At 37.3% G+C, this 24617-nt stretch overlaps 2 protein-coding genes across 3 annotated transcripts; one reads left to right on the top strand and one right to left on the bottom strand.

Moving 5' to 3' along the window:
* Positions 1-92: 92 nt before the first annotated feature.
* Positions 93-7560, top strand: LOC306851040 (protein lin-37 homolog). 2 transcript variants are annotated; one of them, XM_079387086.1, is made up of 10 exons: positions 93-166; positions 2583-2636; positions 2724-2790; positions 3802-3852; positions 3999-4028; positions 4835-4920; positions 5235-5392; positions 6432-6563; positions 6831-6904; positions 7012-7560. In XM_079387086.1, the coding sequence occupies exons 2-10, from the start codon at positions 2603-2605 to the stop codon at positions 7088-7090; spliced, it is 711 nt and encodes a 236-aa protein (XP_079243212.1). In that variant the 5' UTR covers positions 93-166; positions 2583-2602; the 3' UTR covers positions 7091-7560. The 2 variants fall into 2 exon arrangements, with proteins under 2 accessions (XP_079243212.1, XP_079243211.1); XM_079387085.1 differs by having other exon boundaries at positions 100-166; positions 6831-7191.
* Positions 7561-21169: 13609 nt separating this feature from the next.
* On the bottom strand, positions 21170-24480 carry LOC306851043 (C3a anaphylatoxin chemotactic receptor-like). Its single transcript, XM_079387090.1, has 2 exons — positions 24351-24480; positions 21170-22821 (listed from the first exon to the last, which is right to left on the bottom strand). The coding sequence occupies exons 1-2, from the start codon at positions 24352-24354 to the stop codon at positions 21788-21790; spliced, it is 1038 nt and encodes a 345-aa protein (XP_079243216.1). The 5' UTR covers positions 24355-24480; the 3' UTR covers positions 21170-21787.
* Between the last annotated feature and the right edge of the window lie 137 nt (positions 24481-24617).

Genomic DNA, 24617 nt, shown 5'->3' with positions numbered 1-24617 from the left:
ATAGGGTTTCGTATGTTGTGATCGACAGCAATTTGAGCCAATAAGAGCGCTGCGCTCTCATTTGCTGCAGCCAATGACGAGCCGAGAATCTCATTGCGCGCGGAAGAGGAATGTCGGATTGTGACAGAAGCGGTTCGTCGTCAGTCTCTCAGCTAAGGATTGCAAGGTAAATAGCGTGTTGTTTTTTATTTAAAATGTTTTTACGTTCCCAAATGATGTTATTTAAAGTATTATGGTATGGTTAAGGCATTCGGCGAAGAGTTTAAATACCGTTTATCAGGAATTTAAGTGGTTTTCTAGCTAGCTAACGTCAGCTGTTTATATCATTGTAAGTTAGCTGATTAGCAAAAATAATAATTTCATTGTTTTTACATGTTTTTCATACTCCCCGTGATTTCTCTTTTGCAAACATTTGTACTGATTTACCGAATATATATGTAGTATTCAAACCCCTTCATTTTTTTCACGATTTGTTATGTTGCATCCTTATGTTAAACTGCTTTAAAATACATATTTCAAAGCAAATAACAGGTTTTTAACATCTTTGCAAATTTATTAAAGATAAAAAAAAACTTAAGTATTCATACCCTTTTCTGGGACAGTTGAAATGTAGCATTCATTTTGCTTGTAAATGTTACCACACTTTGAGTGAAGCTAACCTGTGACAAATTCAATTGAATGGGTATGATTTGGAAAGACACACGTCTTAACGTGTCTTAAAAGGTCTAACGGCTAACAAAATGCATATTAGAGCAAAGACCAAGCCCTGAGGTAAAAAAACAAAAACAAAACTGCCTGTAGAGTTCAGAGACAGGATTGCAAACCACACATTTGGGGAAGAGTTCTGCTGCATTGAAGGTTCATAGAAGCATGTAGCCTCCTTTGTCCACAATAGAAGACATTTGGAACAACCAGGAGTCTTCCTGGAGATGGCCTCCTGGCCAAACTGAGCAACTGATGGAGAAGGGCTTTGGTTAGAGTGGTGACCAAGTAGCTGATGGTCACGCTTGTTGAGCTCCATGAACATATGTGACCCTGAACCACAAAACCAGTCATAAGTGTCAATTTATCAAAATTGAGATTTATACATCACCTGAACGCTGAATAAATAATCTTCCCATTGATGTATGGTTTGTTATGATAGGACGATATTTGGCCGAGATACAACTATTTGAAAATCTGGAATCTGAGGGTGCAAAATATTGAGAAAATCGCCTTTAAAGTTGTCCAAATGAAGTTCTTAGCAATGTATATTACTAATCAAAAATGAAGTTTTGATATATTTACAGTAAGAAATGTACAAAATATCTTCATGGAACATGATCTTTACTTAATATCCCAATGATTTTTTGGCATAAAAGAAAAATCAGTAACTTTGACTCATACAATGTATTTTTGGCTATTGCTACAAATATACTCCAGCGACTTAAGACTGGTTTTGTGGTCCAGGGTCACATATGTGGAGATAGGAGAAACCTACAGAAATACAAACATAGCTGCATCACTCCACCAATTTGTGCTTTATGCTGGTGTGTCCAGACTCAGTCCTTCCTCAGTGAAGACACATGAAACACACTTGGAATTTACACACAAAAAAAACACCTAAAAGACCCTCAGACTGTGAGAAATAATATTCTCTGGTGTGGTGAACCTCAATTCCAAGCATCATGTTTGAAGGAAAGCAGGCACTGCTCATCACATGCAGAGTATCATCCCAAAAGTAAAGTGTGCCGGTAGCAGCCTCAGGCTGCAGGGCTGTTTTTCAGTGGCAGGGACTGAGGGACATATCAGAGTAGAAGAAAAGCTCAATGCACCAAAATATATAGATAGCCTTAATGAAAACCCAGTCCAGAGAATTCAGAACCTCAGACTGGGCAGAAGGTTCACCGTCTAACAGGACAATGACCCTAAGCACAGCTTATAGACAACTCTGTGAATGTCCTTGAGTGGCCCAGCCAGAGCCTGGGCTTGCCTTGAACTCAATCAAATATTTCTGGAGGAAACTGAAAATGTGTGTCTGCCCCCATCCAACCTGAAAGAGCTTGAGAGGTGAAGAGGTGAGCTCAAGAATAGCAGATATGCAAAGCTTGTCGCATCAAAAATACTTGAGGCTGTAAAGGTGCTTCAGCTAAGTACTGCGTTAAGGGTTTGAATACGTTTGCAATGTACTTATTTCAGTTTTTTTTATAATTTTTTTTTATAAATTTACAAATTGTGACAGTTCTTTTTTTTGCTTTTCATTATGGTGAATGGAGTGTAGATTGATGTGGAAAAAAGTAATTTAAAGCAGTTTAACATAAGGCTGCAAACAACAAAACTTAAAAAAAAGTATACTTTTGCAAGACACTGCACTGTATATAATCACACAGTAGTAATAGTAGTGTGTATGTATATAGTAGCAATTAGAATTGTAAATGCAGTGGGTGTATACACACACACCCATATATAATATGCCCTTATAAAGACAAAAAAAGTATATCAAACTGCAGCAAATTAACTTAATTTTACATTAATTCCATATTCAAATATAAGTCATATAGTAATTAACACATCGCTAAATCCTCATCTGAATAAAATTACAGGAAACAAAACAGGAGGTGCAATGCTTCACTGTAAAATCAAGACTGAGAAAACAGGTGAGGTTACAAACATAAGCTTCTTTTTACATTTCTATTTTTGTATGTGGAGTGTTTTGTGTGGCTAAAAAGAAAGTTATTTTGCAGATGCTGGGGCTCGAAACCGCCTTGATGCAGTATTGCAATGTCTGGTTGAGAGGAGTGACAGTGAGAGGTTAGTGCATTAATGTGCCTTGAGCTTTAAAAGCTTCAGACTGTAACAGCGAAACTACAAATTGACCTCATGCAATTACAGCTCATTAGTGATGGGTCCACTTTATAAGAGTGTCTCAATGTAATATCTCACTGTAAACATTTGTCTGTCACTAAAAGTGAAAGTGCTGCAAGTAAAATGTAAAATTAATTATCGTCCAGCTCTACTCTTCCAAATGTGACTATAAGACATGGAGATATTATAAAAATTAACATCATGATTTTTTGCAATGCTGCTTTAAAACAGTGTGTATTGTGAAAAGCACTATAGAAGTAAAACTGAATTGACTTTACAGTTTCAACGTAAATCTTGTAATGTATATTATTGTAATAAAATTATATTTTTAACATTTTGTGTCTGTGCCGGTATATTTTAACTTGGCAAAGAATCCCCTATCAATAACATATTTTACTCCTGTTCTGAATCCTGAGAAAACTTATCAGGAATGTCACGTCCGCAACCTGCATCTCCAAAGTATTTGGAATCTGGTGTTTTTTGGATTTTCCACAGAATTGGAGAAGCAAATATCTAGGACAACAGGAAGTTATTAGGAAATCTGAACAACTGGTTTATCTGAAAATAAAGACCATTTATGGCATCCCAGAGATTTGGTTTCCACTGAGCTCAGAAAAATGTTTAATAATTAATAGCTTTCTTGTTAGAACCCATTTACATTTCAGCTGTCTGAATAATTGCCAATCTGATGGTCTGAGGTTGTTTACTGCTATAATTATGTGTGTGGAAATACTCTCTTGCTTCTCATGTTTTCCTTTTTTAAAGTAAAATCAAATCAGTGATCATCAACAGTAATGCTTTAATTTGTTTCCTGGAAACCTTTCAAAGTATCCGGAATTGTAACCATTCAGGAAAGGAATACTGGCAATACATAACTTTTATAAAGTTGAGAGTAGTTGTTTGGGGAAAATTGGCATTTGTATAATCCTTTGTGCTCTTTCTTCCTTTTTCCTGTAGAGAGCAGAATGAAGAGGATTCTGGGAAAATAGTGGCAGACTCTTTGAGCAAGTATGCAAATACACTGTTTTTGTCTGACTGATATAAACATTTCCTTCTCTTGACCAAAAAAGAGTTTAAGATGTAAAATGGTTAAAGATTTATTTAACAGTCATATGTAATGCACATGGAATGTTTTATTCCTTTCTTTTATACAGGGATTTGTCGCCTTCTTCTGCAGGGAAAAGGCAAGCCGAATTTTATCTGACGTTTACTTTAAAAGAATCACTTACCCACAAATAAACAGTTGCTGACAATTTACTCACCCTCAGGCCACCCAAGATGTAGATGTGTTTGTTTCTTCATCAGAACAAATTTCGAGAAATTTTGGAGAAATTCAATTACGTCATTTGCTCTCCAATGGAGTGAGTGGGTGCCGTCAGAGTGAGAGTCCAAATAGCTGATAAAAGCACCACAAGTAATAGACACTACTCCAACCCATTAATTAACGTCTCGTGACGTGAAAAGTCCTCTACCCATAATATTGTTTTCTCCAGAGAAAAGTCTGAATCAGGTGGGAACTATGCACAGATTAACACTAACCAAATATGCTGGTGGAATTTGATGGATAATCATTTATTTATAATGTATATTTTGGCCACAAGTGACGCTTTATAGTTAAAACATCTTAGTGGTGGATTTGTTTATTATAAATGCACAGCTTTTCACTTCACATGACTTTAACTGATGGACTGGAGTCGTGTGGATTATTGTGATGTGTTCTGACGGCACCCATTTACTGCAGAGCATCCATTGGTGAGCAAGTGATGAAATGCTAAATTTCTCCAAATCTGAAAAACCATGGCAAATATATTGTAAATATTCAATGTCAGCTAGCCTTACTGCCCAGCTGTGTGTACACTTCTTAAGGTTCTTTAATATTCGAAGCGTGCTTATAAATATTTGCAATACTAATATTAACAGAACAGCCAATATTCATTCCTAAATGGTTTGGTAGAGTTTGCTTTAAGAGACCCCATTTTGCCTTTCACAGACCATCTTCACGATTCCCACAACACAGAAGGAAGAAGCGTAAAGAGATGGATGATAGTCTGGCGGAAACCAACCAGCACAAACAAAGTAAGGCCAATGAAGGAGCAAATAGTGATGGTGTGTAGGTTGAAATAAGGTATTTAATGACAATAAGTGCAGAATTTGAATTCTCCCAATGTATAGGCAATTTTGTATATTAAAGATAAGTAAAATGTTTTATAATTTCTGAGAAACACCATTGGGTTTTCATATCAGTCAACATGTGTGGTGGTTGAGGGAATTTTATTTCAAGCTAAGGTTTAGAGAATTAAATGGAAGGGTTTTTTTTTTTTTTTTGTCTTGATCTCGTAAGACCCATTTCTTGTTGTCTTACATGCTCCACATCTTGTCTTCTCCATTAGATGCTTATATTATCAAGTTATTTGACCGTAGTGTGGACTTGGCTCAGTTCAGCACCACCACACCACTCTATCCCATTTGTCGGGCGTGGATGAGAAACAACCCATCTATGAGAGAGAGTACAGCGCCCAGCCCCCCTCACAGCTCTGGGGAGGACGAGGTCACACCCAGCATTCGCTTTGCAATCATTTGAAATACTCATCCCCTTCAGATCATTGAACTACTCAGAATAACACAGTTGTTTTGCTGTCTATATAACTACACTTCTGCACAATCTAAAGTTGATTTTCCAAGATGGACGAGTTCCAGGTTAAATACAAGTTAAAGTCTCTCTTATATTGCCATTTGCCACAAATAATGACAATTGAATGATAAAAAAAACATGCTTCCAGTAATGCCCTTAAAATGGAACTCTGTAGGGCCACTGTTCTATTTTATTAGAGCATAAACAGTGCATTCAAATTTAGTTTATTTAAAATGTTTACAGTTGTCTAAACAATATTGTGGAAGTGGGACTGTTTTTGTTGGGGGATGAACTTCTGGTTATATAAGTCTGGCATTCCTAAAAATACCAGGGGAATTTTTTTTTTCTTTCTCAAACTTGGAATAGTCATTTAATAATGAAAAAAATAATTATATAATAATGATCCATAAAATATTTTTTAATGAATTCTCATTGGATCAAATGACTTGAAAATTCAAATGTGGGACCCCTGATGTAAACGGATAGTTCTGTCAAGAACTCTTTACATATTTGTTTATTCCAATGCTTATTGACCATGGTTATTAAAGTTAACTAAAACAAAACAAAGTAAAACCATGACAAACATTTTTTTTTTATTAACATAAACTCTTCTAATAAGCTTTTCTAAAACTTTTTTAAATGTAAAAGGATAAAAACTTGTGTCTTGGCACTGTAGTATAAAATATTATATAACTGTCCAGTAACTTTAATAGTAAAGCTGTTATCAGTTGTTGTTGTTAATAATGCTGCTACATCCGGCTACATTTTCCCATCTGATTTCAGTGACCCAGTGGAGAGATAAATTAATCTTTTTCCTTTGAATTTGCCTGAGACCACTGAGAAATGACCTTGGCTTCAATTGTTAAAAAAATATATATATATATTTAATGAGTAATTTATGCCAAATCAAGCTTTACAATTGGGGGAAACCGCTCTTTGATTCTTATTCTTTCAGATGACTGACATGCTTAATGGCAAAGGACAGAATGTGTACAGGCTTCCTCCACCTGTTTCCTGTCCAGTAGGTTCTGCTGGTGAACCTGTCAATCTCAGAATTCCACTTGTAGAGAAACCTACAGAGAGCCAGGTGAGCCGTGGCAAATGCTGTGCCACACACCGTCTACAGGAAGCACTAATCTTTCTTTAAAGATCTGCATTTAAGCAAACTGATAAATGACAGAAGATAACGTTTCTGTCAAACACAATCATTGTTAGGAATGGATAGGTAAACCTGTTTGTATACTGAATTGGTCTTGTCATCTTTTAAATTAAGTTTGCAATACTAATGTTGCTAAATGATGTGCTTCGTGTGGATGTATCCAATTAGTTTTTGCAAGTTCTTTTTGTTTTTCAGTCCGTAGATGCTGCAGCAGGCACCTCACCTCTTATCTTCAATCACATCAAGCGCTGGAAGAAAATTAGACAGAAGTATTCTCGTCATTCTATAATTTCTACTACATTTACAGGGGGAGAGGGATATTTACAAATGAAATCATGTATATGTTGTTTAGCATTTTTTTATATATATGTTATAGGTGGAAGGAGGCTTCCAGTAAGAACCAGCTGAGATACAGCGAGAGCATAAAAATCCTTAAGGAAATGTATGAACGTTAGTTCACATTCATCACTAGTGCATCTGAAGAAAAAGATGTCCAGGCATGAAGCCTACAAGGAGAGTGAAATAATCAAACCAAAATTTTGAACTGAGAGTTGAACTAAATGATTTTGTAATGTCTTTATTTTTCTCTATAACTACAAAGTTACGAGAACTTCAAATAAATCTTACCGTTTTAAAACTGCATTAATGAATTCTTTATGATAGCTCTCGACCCTTTTCAACTTGCATCACTTGATATTTGTCTAGCATCTACCTATTTTCTTGTGTAACCATCTGGCTCTGATATAACACATCGTGGAACTGCACATCCGATGAGAAACCTTTATGGTTAAATGCAGCGAGTATTTATTAAATGCATGTAATTCCAAGGCCAAAGGATCCTGTTCAAGCTTTTTGACATTTTTATTTTGAATAAAGATCAGGCAAAATGAATAAAGAGTTTAATTATAAGCAGTATGTTGCGAGGCAAATTGTGAGTCAGATTTTCTTAAAGTCTTGTTTCGTCCTGACATCTGTTAGGTGTGGAGAAGTTGCGTCTTTTGTCTGCTTTTTGACTCTGGAGGTCAGTTAATCTTAAGTGAATGCCGTTTCCAGCAGCAGGGACTGTTTAACCTTTCGCTTATATTCCTCACACATGAACATATAGAGAATGGGGTTCTGACAGCTGTTCGTCATAATCAGGCATTCAGCTAGTGCTGCACTGACTAAAAATACTAATGAAACACTTTCAAACCACTTCTTCTTAAACAGAATTGAGAAACATGCAATGGAAGCCAGCATACAAAAAAAAAAAAAAATGCTTGCAAACATATTTAGCCTCAACACAAAGCAAAAAAAAATCAAGGACAGGTAATCAATAAACTCAGTTTTCTCAATAAACCATGAGAAACATGCTCAAGTAGGCTATGTAAACTTGCATTTTGATTATTTATAATTATTAATTATTATTAGTCTATTTGGACAGTTCTGCAGCTGTTACCTGGATGGGATTTTTCTTTTTTATTATTAATTTGCTTTTAATTAGGACTACATTATTATGTAATTATTTGTCCCATTTTTATCTAAATAATTTAAAACTTTTTAAAATGCCAAATGATCTAATAATCATCTGTCTAATAATGTCTAAAAATATAATAATTATGTCTACCAAGCTCTGATAATGTATGGAATATTATATTAACAGGCTATCCAAATTTCAATAAAACAATAGGCCTATTCCTTTAGAAGCATGGATGCATCTGTCACTTTATGGTTCACCTCCCAAAAATGAAAATGTTTCTAAACCTGCATAAAGTTCCTTTTTCTGTTGAACACAAACACTTTGAAGAATGTGGGTAACCAAACAGCTTCTGGTCTTCAGTAACTGCCATAGAGAAAAAATACTATCAGAGTCATTGGGGACCAGAAACTGTTTGGTTATTCCTCAAAGTATCTTCTTTTATGTTCAACGGAAGAAAGAAATTATTACAGGTTTGGAACAACTTGTGGGTGTGTAGGCCTAAACGATGACAAAATATTCATTTTTGGGTGAACTATCCCTTTAAGTCAGAGAGTCCACAGTGAGCAACTGAAAGCTTCTCTGCAAACTGCGCGTTCATCAACAGTTACTGGACAGACCCATTGATAACTTTCCCATTCAGCCCTATATCTGGAGAGTCTTGTGTTCAAAGGGCAGATTTGAGCTCTAGATGTTTTAAATTTTGAAATCCCCAATAAATTTGTCAGGTATTGTACTTAAAGGGGGATGGCACACATTTTAGTGCTCCTTTAGAGTTTGTGGATTTTCTAATGTGGGACAGTACGTGCTCAAATCTGGGACACTATGTTTTGTGTTAGAAATAGTTACATTTTTACAAAGCAAACTTCACATTTAAAACTCCTGATTAAATGTGCATATAACCATGTTTGCTGAATTAATTTAGTAGCCCTACGGTGTGTTTGCTGGCCTCATCAGTTTGTCTAAAAAACTAGTAGCCTATATGTTCATATGTGAAATGTTAAATACAACTATATAACACAGAAATCTAAAACCTTTAAAAACTATTTAAAGAAATTTATTTAAAAAATGATTTCTGGCAGCAACAATATTAATAACGATGTAACAAAGTCAAAAATATAAAATTGGACTTAATAAAGATAGCAAAATAATTTCATAAATGATTTTAAAAAGATTCAAACTTTGGAACGTGGAATGCCTTTAAAATTATTAAACTTCTCTGCACATGGTAAGAATATGGAACATGTGTTGAGCAAATTTTAATGGTCTTATCGTCCTCTAGTCTTAAAATTTTTAATCTCAATCTTAAAACAAATAATATTTCTGCATTATAAGCCCCAAAATTAACAAAATTACATGTATGGCATTTAACTTTCTTAATGCACATTGTATAAATTTTATAACATAGAATATTTGACTGTTTCACATTAGTCAAAACGTGCTGTCCCACTTTTGAAACATCCTTTTCTAATGTGGGACGACAAAGATTTCTTTAAACAGAAAATATTCTTAACACATTTTAACAATATTATTGCAAAATTTGTTGTACAAATACATCACAAATATAATTTGATCATTTAGATTTGATCATTTATAACAGATTTGTATCCTTAGCATTAATTTAGTCAAAATCCCATGTCACTGACCTTTGAGTGAACTTTACAAGAGGTACTTCCTGTTTGATGATTTGTACTGCCACATTTCTGACATAATTTCCAGAAAGTCAAGTGATTTCACCCCTGCTTCAATTCAACACTAATCATGTTCACTTTAATGTTGTAAAAGAGATAAAGGCAATGAAGCTTAGGTGTCCCACATTACACTAATCCACCCCACGGGACAAATCGTGCCCCGTATTGATTTGATACAGGACGCATCATTTTACCTTTAAATATTTATATATATTTAGTCATTTAGCAGACGCTTTTATCCAAAGCGACTTACAAATGAGGACAACAGAAGCAATCAATTGTAGTATTAAAACAGATCCAAAACTAAAAGCTAAAAATGTATAAATACTACATATACACATTTTAAAAATAAAGAAATACAATTTAAATTACAAATGCATACAACAAAATTTAAAAAATACGGGACGATTCTATATTTTAAGGCAACCCTATAGGCTATCAAGATTCCAAAGACCAACATGCCACCCGATAGTGTGGTCTAATTATATGTAATGATTTTGGTAATATTTTAAAGATATTCTAATTCTATATATATATATATAATATTATAATATATATTCTCTCTTATAAAGAGATACAGACAAAGGAGCAAACGAGATGAACACAGGTGAGCAGACTTAATGATGATTAACTAATAATGAACTAATGAGAGGAACCGGAACAAAACCAAATAAGGGCAAACAGGAAACTGAGAAAACACATAACCGTAACAATACCCCCCCCCCCCCCCTCCCCCGCCAAAACACTAACAGACAGCATAATTCATTGCTAAATATTAAGAGTTCTTTAAGGAATGTTGCAGATCCATTCTTACTGATTTTTTTAGGTTTGTTGTTAATCTACATTGTAGAGGCATTCGCACGTTAACTCCAGTGTTCCTGAAGAGGTGATGCTTCTTATCAAATGATGCATACTTTTTGAAAAGATTGACAATTTTACTGGTGGTTTAGTGGGGTAGACTATCTTGTTATCTGTTTTACTATATCAATATCGATCTAATTCCCAATTTCCACGTATCAGTCCGCTCATTCGAAGTAAAGTCCCGTTCACAGAAAGAACACAAATGATAACTTAACATCCACATCTTTGGACGGTTACTATGGAAGCATATGTGTCTGTTTGCTTATGTGCATCAATCCGAGTGTGAACGGTGAGAGATGTTCAGGTAGGTGAAAAGCGTTTGGTTAACTGTGAATATTGACCTATCGTGGTGCGTCCTGTTGCCGAGTCCCGCCTTGATGTAATGATTGACAGCTAGGGGGGCGTGCTCGGCTCGGAATGCATTTTCAATTCCACAATGACTTAAAGGGGTCATATGATGCTTTTTTAAAGATCATTATTTTGTGTATTTGGTGTAACAGAATATGTTGACATGCTTTAATGTTCAAAAAAACACATTATTTTTCAAATACTGTACATTATTGTAGGTCCTTTATGCCCCGCCTCTCTCAATCGCTTCGTTTTCTACAAAGTCCCTCCTTCCGACAACCGCAGTCTGCTCTGATTGGCCAAATGACACAGTGCATTGTGATTGGCCGAACACCACAAGCTGCATCGGAAATGTAACGCCCTGCTCTGCATGCGTTGTTTGGTGTGTTCCTCTGTACTCTGAGGATACTCTTACAGAACTCAGCATGCAGGGCTTCTTTTTTGTCCCATTTTTCAAATTCATGATTTAGGAGAGGACCCCACACTTCACTGCCTTATAATGCAATAGGTTCTATGACCGATTGGAATATTTTGAGCCAGATTCTAATTGGTATTTCAATTTGGATACATTTTTTGATGGCATAAAAGGCCCTTCTTGCTTTCTCTTTCAGTTCATTCACAGCCAAATTTAGCTTACCAGTTGCATTTATCTTCAGCCCGGGGTATGTATAGTTTGTGACATATTCAATTTTGGTCGTACCAAGGGTGAAATTGTATCTCTTTCCCTGAAGTCTGGGTCTTTTCTGAAATGTTAGTTATAGTTTTGTTAGGATTAATAGTCAGGGCCCAGGTCTGACAGAATTTGTGCAGGCTGTCTAGATTCTGCTGTATACCCTCTTCTGTTGGAGACAGCAGAACCAGATCATCTGCAAACGGCAAGAACTTTATGTTGGAGTCATGTAGTCTGAGGCCAGGTGCTGCTGATTGTTCCAGCAATTCTGCCAATTCATTAATGCAAATATTGAAGAGGGTCGGTGATAGTAGGCAGCCCTGCCTCACACCCCGTCCTTGAGGGAAGAATTCTGTTCGTTTATTTCCAATTTTAATTGTGCATTGATTGTTTGAATACATTGTTTTTATAATATTGTATGTTTTACCTCCAATACCTGATTCTAGAAGTTTTGGCAGCAGACCTTCGTGACAAATTGAATCAAAGACCTTTTGGAAATCTACAAAGCAAGCAAATATTTTGGTTTTGTTTTGGTTAATATATTTGTCGATCAGGGTGTGGAGGGTGAACATGTGGTCTGTTGTTCTATAATTAGGTAAGAATCCAATTTTTCTGAGGACATAGTGCTCTGTAAGGAAGTCGTGGCCTAATGGTTAGAGAGTCGGACTTGTAATCCGAAGGTTGCGGGTTCGAGTCTCGGGCCGGCAGGAATTGTAGGTGGGGGGAGTGAATGTCCAGCGCTCTCTCCACCCTCAATACCACGACTGAGGTGCAGAGCTGCTTCCCCAGATTACTGCTCACACAGATGCCTCTGTAATTGTTTGGGTCTGATTTGTCTCCACTCTTGAATACGGGCGTTATGAGTCCTCGGTTCCAGGGAAATGACCAACACTCAGAACTAAGTTGTACAGTTTTTGTAGGGGCAATCTTAATTTGTACTCTGTGTTCTTGAGCATTTCGTTGAGGATGCCATCTGGTCCACTTGCTTTTTTGTTTTTTAGGGCCTGGATTTTTTTAATCAGTTCATTTTCTGTAATGGGGTTTTGATTTTTACCAATTGTATGTTACATATGAATCATTTTTTTCATATTTTTGGGTTTGTTCTGTGTTCATTTTGATTTTACTATGAAGTTGTTCAAAGTGATTTTTCCAGGTGTCTCCATTGTGTATGGCTGCTTGTTCATGATGTTTTTTATGCAGGTAATACCAGTTGTCCCAGAAATTGTTCGAATTTATGGATTCTTCAATAGTTTTTAGTTGATTTTGGATATAATGCTCTCTCTTTTTTCTGAGTGTACTTTTATACTGTTTAAGTTCTTTACAATATTGATGGTGTAAATTTGCATTGTTTGGTTGTCTATGTTTTTACACAAATATTTCCACATCGTGACGTAGACATGTGGGGACGTGTTTAAATTAGCTGTTTTAGGGGGGCGTCGCAGAGTCTTAACTTGGATAAAGAATATCTCTTTGGTTTTGAGACTTTAGTCTTTGCAACTTCAGGGATCTTACCTATGCAAAATCAACTTGTAACACTGCAAAGAGAAAGGAAAACTTGAAATCGCATCCTATGACCCCTTTAATGTTACCTATATTTTGTCAATGTTAAAATTCTTTTTAATTAAATTCTTTAATTTAAAGGTCTACTGAAGTGCCTTGAAATGCACAGCATTATATGGTGTGTGCTAAACGTATAGCCTAATCATTTTCACAAATACACACCATAAAATAAAAAGATATAAAATAACATGAAAACATCCCTAACGAAAATTAACCGTGGTTACAACCAAAAAACATGGTTAGCCTACTATAGGAAAACCATGGTAAAAACAAATTAAACATGTTTTGCTACACTAACTGTAATGTATGCTAATTTTGTTATAGTTTAACCATGGTATTTGAAAACTGTGGTTATAGGCTACAACTGGTAATAAAAACGCCCCAAAAAAACACGGTTAGTCTACTTTTACTATAAAATAGTAATAGATTAATAGATTATGACATTTACATCACAAAATATCAGGGTGCAACAGTTATTTGAGGTGAAGGAGGGTTGCTGTAAGCCCCATTAGAACTGGGTTGCGACGCAGGGGGGCGAACTATATAGGTCGCTGCAGGGTAAGTAATCCTATCTGGAGTGCATATAAATATGAATATTAAGCTTGATATATTTCATAGGTTGTATATCCGTAACTGCTGTCGGAGTTCTGATGTTGTGTGCTACCCGCTCAGATTGTAGGCCTACTACCTCCGTCTGTTTATTTGGTAGTATATAAATCTTCAGATAGTTTTTTTTTAACTTATTAGAGGTACAGAACGCCACACAGCCATTTTTCGGCATTGCACCAAGCAAAAATAAATCGAAAAAGCAAAGATCAAGCCCCTAACGATTTCTCCACGCATTAATTCAAATGGTTTGTTTTCCCCCACGGCATAAACGGATATGACGTTTTTGTGGGCGTTCCCAGCTATGCTGACCAAGTCTATACGTAAATGTCAATGCATTTAAGAAAGATAAAAGACATTTAAATCACCTTTTTGCTACCCTTTTACTGTACCCTTTTACTCCAGTTCCTCTGGAGACAGCTGTGCTCCCTCACGAAGCCCCCGAGAGAGCGGTGTTCGCTCATGAGGCTCCCGAGAGAGCGATGTTCGCTCACGAAGCCCCCGAGAGAGCGGTGTTCGCTCACGTTCCTCCCGAGACAGCTGTGCTCGCTCACGTTCCTCCCGAGACAGCTGTGCTCGCTCACGTTCCTCCCGAGGCGATGGTGTTCGCTCACGAAGCCCTCGAGAGAGAGGTGTTCGCTCACGAGGCTCCCGAGACAGCGGTGCTCGCTCACGTTCCTCCCGAGACAGCTGTGCTCGCTCACGAGGCTCCCGAGACAGCTGTGCACCTTTTACTGCACCTTTGGCTCAGAATGCATTTTGAAATTCTCACTGCATTTTGCTACAATTATCACGCGGTATCACGACGAAAATGCAATCCCAAGTGTCCTACCCCTAAGTCTAAATGCATTTAGGAAAAACAACATTTAAATTATAAGTTTGCTACAGTTTTTGCTTGGCCATGTTAAACATATCTAATCAATTTTGGTAATAGGCCTACATTTTAATTTGGCAACTTATAAAGCTTTAAAATATGTTTTTAATTTGCATATTAAAACTAGTGTAGAAAATGGCAAATTTTAATTATATAATTGAATTTTCATTTTCATTTTGCACTAAATGTTGCACATATGTATATGGGAAAATGTACATTGAAATACAGAAATAGGCCTACATTGCCATTTTATTGCAATAACCATCAAATGCAGGGTTTTATATATATATCAATATATCGTCATGTGACACACAGCAGCCGCAGTAGCCCCTCACTGCAGAACAAAGATCCAGGGTGGAGATGGATGGGTTTAGGGTTCAGGGAGTGGAGACAAGTAGGTTTAGGTATATGTAAGGTGGGAGGAGTTGGATCTGGATCCAACCTCGCCCCCTGGATCTTGTGTTCTGCAGTGAGGACCATATCTCACAATAGCACTTATTGTTTTATTTTATTTATTTATTTATTTTTTTCCTTTTTATTTGAAACATTCCCAAACAATGGGAATTATGTAAGGCTGCTATTCATTGACTATAGCTCAGCTTTCAATACCATAGTCCCCATCAAGCTAGCTTCTAAACTCACGGACCTCGGCCTAAACTCCTCACTCTGCAACTGGATTCAAGACTTCCTCACCGGCAGACCTCAAGTGGTGAAAGTTCGCCAGTTCACCTCAAACTCCATCACCCTGAATGTAGGAGCCCCACAGGGCTGTGTTCTGAGTCCCCTGCTCTACTCTCTCTACACACATGACTGCATGTCCTCTCACAGCTCCATATCTATTATCAAATTCGCTGATGATACTGTGGTTCTGGGCCTCATTTCCAACAATGATGAGACCGAATACTTGGATGAGATAGAGAGACTCACATCATGGTGCCAGGATAACTGTCTATCTCTTAATGTGAGAAAAACTAAAGAGCTGATCATGGACTTTAGGAAGAGACCGCAGCAGCCCTACACTCCTCTTATGATCAGTGGGACCCCTGTGGAGAGGGTGAGTAACTTCAAGTACCTCGGTGTAAACATCTCTGAGAACCTGACTTGGACTACACACATCCAAACACAGGTTAAGAAAGCCAGGCAAAGACTGTACCACCTGCGACAGCTGAGGAAATTCAGGGTCTCACCAGCAATCTTGAAAACTTTCTATTCAGGCACCATAGAAAGTGTATTGACTCAGTGCATCTCAGTGTGGTATGGAAACAGCTCCAATCAGGACTGCAAAGCACTACAGAGAGTTGTGCGCTTAGCTGAGCGCATCTCAGGGTCTGCTCTCCCCTCTCTGCAGGACATCTACCTCAAACGCTGCAAAAGTAGAGCTGTCAAAATCATCAAGGACTCTAATCACCCTGGTAACCGTCTATTCACTTTGCTACCATCTGGTAAGCGCTTCCGTAGCCTGATGGCAAAAACTGAGAGACTTAGGAGGAGCTTCTTCCCCCAGGCCATCAGGCTCCTAAACTCTAACTCTGTGTCATAACATCTCACGACTCCATGTAAATATCACTATATCAATAAGTTATTAATAATTTTTTTTCTACCTCGTTTTGCTGCTATGTAAATACCCTGTACAACTTTTTGCACATTCCTTCGTATATTGCGATTTAAGTCAACAAACATACAGACCTGCACATTTATATTTATATTTTTTATCTTTTATTTTATTTTATTCTTTTATTTTTTTCTACTTTTCTTTTTCTTAATATTTATGTACATTCAGTGTTTTTTTTTTGTATTCTATATAATTGCACTTAATAAAAATCTTGAATCTTGAATCTACAAAGCTGAACCCCTCCCCCACCTCGGGTACTCGGACCACATCACTGTTAGGCTACTACCAACATACAGACCACTTCTCAAACTCGCCAAACCGGTTCAAAAGCAGATCACAGTATGGCCAGACAATGCCACCTCAGCACTGCAGGACTGCTTCCAGGACACAGACTGGAACATGTTTAAAGAGGCAGCCACTTACAACAACCACACAACTGTGACTGCTTACATCAAAAAGTGCATAAATGATGTAACAGTCACCAAGACCATTACCACACGTGCCAACCAGAAGCCATGGATGACAGCAGAGGTTCGTGGGCTGCTATAGACCAGAGATGAAGCATTCAGATCAGGAGACAAAGCAGCCCTCAAAACAGCAAGAGCCAATCTGTCTCATGGCGTCAAGAAGGCAAAACATCAATATGCTAAAAAAATCAACAACAACTTCACAGACAGTAAAGACACTCGGACACACAGACAGTAAAGACAACCTGTGGCAAGACCATCACTGACTACAAGCCCCCGCCACAGGCCAGTGACGATGACACATCCTTACCAGATGCACTCAACCAATTCTACTCACGATTTGAGATACAGAACGACACACCTGCATAGAAACTACTCACATCTCCAAACGACCAGGTACTCTGTCTCTCTCCAGCCGACGTAAGGAAGACCCTGTCCCGCATTAACCCACGAAAGGCTGCGGGCCCTGACAACATACCTGGACGTGTACTGAGAGACTGTGCTGCACAGCTGACGGATGTCCTAACAGACATCTTCAACACCTTGCTGAGCCAGGCAGTCGTCCCCACGTGTCTCAAATCCACCTCCATAATTCCAGTACCAAATAAGTCACCTGTGTCCTGTCTGAATGACTATCGTCATAGCACTGACCCCAGTCATGATGAAGTGCTTTGAGAGGTTAGTCATGCATCACATCAAATCCAGTCTCCCAAACACACTGGACCCATTCCAGTTTGCATACCGTCCAAACCGTTCTACGGACGATGCAATATCCACCACTCTCCACCTAGCTCTTACTCACCTGGAACAAATAGACTCTTATGTAAGAATGCTGTTCATCGACTTCAGCTCAGCATTCAACACTATAATCCCACAACAGCTCATCCACAAACTAAACTTGCTGGGCCATAACACCTCCCTCTGTAATTGGATCCTGGACTTTTTAACTGCAAGACCTCAGCCAGTCCGTGTCGGCTGCAACTCCTCCAGCACTACCACACTGAGCACAGGTGCCCCACAAGGCTGTGTGCTCAGCCCGCTGCTCTTCACGCTGCTGACTTACGACTGCACTGCCAAGTCCAGCTCCAAACACATCAAGTTTGCTGATGACACAACTGTGGTAGGCGTCATCAGCAACAACGATTAAACGCTCTACAGAGAGGAAGTGGCACAGCTGGCGAAATGGTGTAATGCTAACAACCTGTCCCTCAATGTAAGACAAAAGAGGTTGTGATGGACTTCAGGAGAAACTCTGTTGACCATCCCCCACTGACTATCGACGGCTCAACCGTGGAGAGAGTCGGCAGCACTAAATTCCTGGGGGTGCACATCACAGAAGATCTCACCTGGACCACCAACGTCACGTCACTCAACAAGAAGGGACAACAGTGCCTCCACTTTCTCCGCTGGCTGAAAAGTGCAAGTCTTCCGCCACCCATCCTCACCACTTTCTACAGGGGCACCATTGAGAGTTTGCTGACCACCTGCATCACTGTCTGGTATGGAAACTGCAGTGCTGCTGACCGCAAGACCCTACAACGGACAGTGAACACTGCCGCAAAGATCATCGGTGCCCCTCTCCCCTCCATCCTGGACATTTTCCTTGCACGATACTCCAGCAAGGCCTCCAGCATCATGAAAGACCCCACCCACCCCTCCCACAACCTCTTCCAGCTCCTACCATCAGGTAGAAGGTACCGGAGTACTTGAGCATTGCACTACAAAATAATGTTTACTTGAGCATTGCACTACAAATCTTTTTGCATTATGCGCTGCTTCCCACAAAATATCTCTTTAATCTGCACAACAATTTAATTTTCAATATATATATATATATATATTTTTTTTTTTGCACAATTTCATGTGCAAATATCTCTTTTGCATGATTTCATGTACAGTATTTATGTAAAGTTCTTGTACAGTCTCAGTTTGTGTATGTCTAGGCAACTAGGTATAGTAGTTATAGTATTTATAGTATATGTATAGTCAGATGGTCTATTTTTGTCTATAGTCAGATGCTCTATTGTTTTTCTTATAATTGCATTGTTGTATGTTTATCTTATGTTTAACTAGTATGTAGCACCGTGGTCCTGCGAGACACAACATTTCGTTCCACTAAATGTCCACACATGTAGCAGAATGACAATAAAGCTCAACTTGACTTGACTTGATTTGCATTGGGATTGCCATCACCAAAGATTGCTTGAGCTTTTTCTGAAACTCTTCACACATGAACGTGTACAAGAAGGGATTCAGGCAGCTGTTCAAGTAGGTAAGACTGACTATAAAGAGCCCTATCTGGTTGAAAACATTCTGGAAACTGGTCTGGTCATCTGATGTGTCTGTATCATACATTTCAATCAACCACACTTTGAGGAATTGTTAAATATAAAAGGAAAGCCAGCAGAAGAAGAAGGCCAGGATTACTGCTAGGATAATGCGGAAGAGTTTTAGTTTAGTGTCTTTCCAGGTAAATTATCCTCGCTTTCAGGACGGGTTGTTCGGTTCGGGCCCACACCACCACCCAGGTGGACAGGCAGCGGTCCAGACTGATCGCTGTCAGCAGGAAAGTGCTGGCAAACATATTCAGCACAGTCACCAGGCTATTCAACATGCACATAAAGTCACCAAAAATAGAGCTACGGTTTGGTCTAGAGTAAAAAGAAAAAAACAAATAGCTAAATGAAAGCCAATGAACAACAACCAAAAACTGAAAGGTGAAATAGAGCTACTTAAATACAGGGCAAATGAAGAAACTAATAACAAAACACCTGTGATAATTAAAGGAATATCCATGACAACTAATACGTAGTGGGAAACTAGAACAAAGGACAATAGGAACTTATGAAAACAAACTAGAAGTTTATGAAAAAAGACTCCAAGACAAAATAACTGAAAGTCTGTGACAGAAACACATAAAGACGAGTATGCATATTTGGTGTTTATCTAGATATTTCATTAGAAATGTGGATGATTGCTAAAGAATATTTCGCAATGTTGTTCAATGAAACTGCTATGTCATTTTAGTAGGGAAAACAGCAAGAAATTAACTAAACTAACCCTTAATAAAAACTAAAATAAAATGGAAATGAATAAGAAGCTATTGCAAGAAATGTTAAACCTGCTCAACATTTAAACTAAAAAGAGCTTGAAGTAAAAAAGGTCAGTCACCGACACCTTACCAGTTTTCTGGGTTGTTAGGTGATTGGAAACTGGTCTGGTCCATATTACTTGAATATATTTTTAAGAGTAAGAGAGGATGACTTATCACATTGACAGGAAACTCAGAAATCAATTGCATAAGTACTGCTTTCTGAAGTTTGTCAAAAGTCACTTTGAAAATCTGATGATGTTTTGGGTCATATTTATGAAGAAGATCTAGAAAAGTCTAGAAAATGTAATCCTATATAATCAAACATACATACATATTTGGGGTGTAACACAGGCATGATGGTTCGGTACGTACCTGGTTTCAGTACAGCAGGAGGGAAAAACTAAACACGTTTTGAAATTAAACTGTGGTTTACTGAACTCATTGCTCTTTCTTTCAATAAATTCAATTCTAATTCAATTTTTCTTAGGGATAAAAATCTACCTCAGCTTATGTTCTAAACAACATTAAGCCCTTTTACATACAATTAACAATAGTGCCTAAACTTAAATTTAATTATTTTTTATTTTAAAATAGAATAATCAACACACATGTATGCAAACATGTAAATTGCACATAATGCCGTTTTTAAATGAACTTTTAAATGATAAAATTTATAATTGTTTTGTTGAAATATGTTCATTTACACAGTGGCTGCCATAAATTGTTTCATAACAGATTTATTTAAATGTACGTTAAATAATTAAGACATCATTAACAGGTAAAATAAAATGGCAGTCTAACATTTTGTGAAATGCTCTTTTCTAGATTTCATGTTTCTAGCGAACTAACAAGCTGTGGACACTAATGACTTGCCTGATATAAATTAAATGCTACGTGACATTTTGTTCCCAAGATATATTATAATTTAAAATCTGTAATATCTCACATTTCAATCAGTTCCTGATGTTTACTGACCTAGACAGCATCCTTCATTATGCTTCTGTTTTCTTCCACACATTGCTTTCAACACCTGCTTCAGTAGCATTCGCCATAAGAGGAATTGTATTTCAGTAATGCCAGCTGCTCAATGCATTGTTGATTTTATTACATAAACACATGTCAGACTTGGTAATAGTGCTTATGGCTCAGGGCTGGTAAACGTGAACAAGGAAACTAATTCCAGGTTTCTAAGTTCATATATAAGTCACTGAAATGTGATCATGTGGGGATGGATGGATGGATGGATAGAATGCGGTGACTGTGTTTTATGCCTAGAAATAAAGTCAGACAGAAATAGCATAAAAAAAGTATTTATAAAAAACCAAGGAAGACTACAGACAGAATGTTTCAAACAGATTATCTTCAGTTTTTGGTGATTGAATAAACATTGCAAAATAGATATGAGCATTAAATTGACAGTATTACATTGTGGCTGAAAGGTTGTGTAAAAGAAGTCAACGAAAAGGATATATAAAACAGTAACATATCTGTTTTCAGTGTTAAAATATTTCCACAAAGTCACTTTAATAAACAAAGACAGGTACAAAATAAATCATTTGTAGGTTTTACACAAAAAGCATAAACAACACATATCATTTTCAACCCAACTAGAAGCAGCAACACTAACCCGACCAATGGTGTGAGTTTGAGGCGGGGCTATCAGCTTGTCCAGCCAATGAAAAACGGGGGCATGTGAAGGTCAACAATGAAAAGTCTTTTTTTTATAAGTTTGATATGCTGAAGAAACATAAATTGCAACGTTTAAAACTTCAAATTGTCTTTAACACAAATTGGCTTTGAACCTCTGACATGAGATGGCAGACATCAAGGCAGCGATGTTGAGAGCTTGTTAATGTGATTTATCTGACCACTTCAATCAAACATAAGGAATGAATATCTCAGAGATTGATTTTCTAAAAGCACATATTGTTGTCCTGGCTGCTGCCGCACGATGAGATGATCGTTTCGTTTGTCTGCTTGAGACCTTGTGATTCTGAGAGGCGTGAACATGTGGAAGGGCGAGATGTTCGGAAAGACAGATGTTCTTCTGCAAAAGCCGTCTCCAGCACAAGCAGCAGAGACTGTTTAAGCTTCTTCTTAAACTCCTCACACATGAACACATAGAGAATGGGGTTCAGACAGCTGTTGAGATGAACCAGGCAGTTAACAAATGGTCCTATTTGATTGAATAAGTTTTCAACGTAACTCCACTCATTTATCTTTGCAACTATGTAAGACAGCTGTTGAACATGAAAAGGAAACCAGCATATGAAAAAGGCCAGGATCACAGATATAATGACCCGGAAAGGCTTAAGCTTCTTTCCTCTTTTGAGACGTTTGGCTCGCACTCCGATAGCAATGTATGAAGATGCAATGATCAGGAAGGGGATGAGAAAGCCCACTATAAACCTGTATATGAACAGAGACTTTAAGATGTTTATAGAGCAAACATAGGTGCATTGATTATTCTCTCCTGAGCGGCACAAAACAAACGGGATGCTGCAGCCAATGGATAAAACCCACATGAGTGAACAGATGATCCTGGCTTTGACCAGAGTTCGTTTGTTTTGAGCCCAAACAATCACCCAGGTGCACAGGCATCGATCCAGACTGATAGCCGTGAGCAAAAAAATGCTGGCAAACATGTTTAGCACCGTCACGAAAGAGACAAACTTGCACATGAAGTCACCAAAGAGCCAAACCTTGTTAAAGGCAGTCACAATGTAGAGGATGATGATTAAGATGAAGACGAAGTCTGCAATCGCCAAGTTCAGAAACCAAATGGAGTTGACGGTCGTCTTCATTTTGTAGCCAGTCACAAATATGACGAGCCCGTTTCCAACAATACCCAGAGCAAAGACGACGAAGTATATGAATATATTGAAGATTTCAATCTCTGATAAGACTATCTGCGTTGAGTTGGTCAACTGCCCCACACTGTTGGTCGCTACACAAAGAAAAGAGAAAGACAATGGTTTATGACAGAATGAACATTTCTGATTCTTTCCTTTTGAGTTTTGAATTGAAAATTGAGTCGACTAGAATGATTTGTTCAAAAATGCAGTTGATATAGTTCACAAGTTCAAATCACTGACTCAGTGATTCTGTGGTTAACCATGGAGGCCCGTTTCTGCCATCTAATAATAAATACTGGCAACTTTTTAATCTCACAAATTGGACTTGTTTTTCTTATAGATGTAAACAGAATAGTGAGATAAAAATTCAGAACTGCAAGATATGAACATGAAATTCTGAGTTTATTTATTGTAATTCTGTTTTAGTTTTTTTTTCCTGCTGTGAAAAAAAAATAATGCAATTGAAATCTAATGAATTTATCTACATTTTTTTATTTCACAGTTCTATCTTTTCTTTTTTTCCCTCAAAATAGTGAGTTGTTTGTATCTCATAATTCTCAATATATAACATCTCACAATTCTGTCAATATATTGAGGGAAAAAGTCAGAATTGTGTGATATAAATTCAGAATTGCAAGAACAAATGCCTGAATTGTGGGATTAAAAAGTTGCAGTTCCAAAGTTGCACTTTTACACATTACTCATTGTAAATCATGCTCAAGATAAACTCATGTTTAATCATCTAATTTTCATTATCAAAATGATGGTGATCAGATGTTTGCTAATTGAGAGGTTATAATACAAAGATTTACTCATTATTACACCAGGGGGCATCATTTCCTATGCTCTGTCTTATCTATAAAATACATAGTGTATATTGTAAATAATTTTAAAACGCAAAATTTAACTTTTTCTTAAACCATAAGAATAAATGAGAGTACTTTTAACTCAACTAATACTTTTTTTGCTGTCTGCAGCTGTTAAATTAAAAATAATGTCAGCAAAATCTTGTTGCACAATTCACATGCACCATAAGACCACAAAACACTAGCCATTAAACAGGCAAGGCTGTAACACATGTACAATATTGTATTGTTGTTCTGAGCTCAGTACTGCTTGTAGCCAGTTTTGCATTTAAGCAAATCATTTTTACATTAAGACAGTTGCAAAAAGTCACATCCTGTATGACCACAGCTTTTTAACCAGTATGGCACACACTAAGCATGTTACTGAAGTCACAAAAATTAATGCACAATTTTTACTTATATATTTTGTTTGTCATTTTATCTTAAAATAGGGTTTCACACTGGGTAACAACAACAGGGACAGATGATGAGATGATTTTTAGATTTCTGTCCAGTGGTAGCCTAATGCTGCTTAATCTTTATCAACTGAACCATTCAGAAAAGGTCGAGATAAAGAAACACAATCAAAGGGGTGGAGGAATCAAAAGACGCATCTCATTTAAAAAAAATACAGCATTACAGCAAAAATATCACTTCACCCGGTTATTTTAATAGGGCATCATATCGGTCTCAGTAAAACACAAATTTGGTATATGTACAATATAGTTTAAAAAAAAAAAAGCTAATAGGAATATTGCATAGATAAATATTCTTACCCATTTTTAGTCCTTTCTGTCTGTCCTTCCTGCAAGTGTGTTAGCAAAGCTCCCAACAACGTCTTTGCATGAACAATTGCTGGTTGTTTCCCCTTCACTTAAATGAAAGAGAGAGTGGGGTGGAGTGATGATTCACAAAGGGAACTTTGCTTCTGTAGAAAACTATTTTGAATATCAGCTTTCAAATAAAAAAGTCTTCCATGGCGACCCAAAATAGAACCATAATTATTATTGTTTATTAACATAATAAATAAAAATAAATACTTA

This window comes from Barbus barbus (assembly GCF_936440315.1).
Source record: "Barbus barbus genome assembly, chromosome: 31".
Taxonomy (NCBI): Eukaryota; Metazoa; Chordata; class Actinopteri; order Cypriniformes; family Cyprinidae; genus Barbus; species Barbus barbus.
Note: the sequence above shows the minus strand (reverse complement) of the source record. Positions and strands in the feature narration are given on the sequence as shown.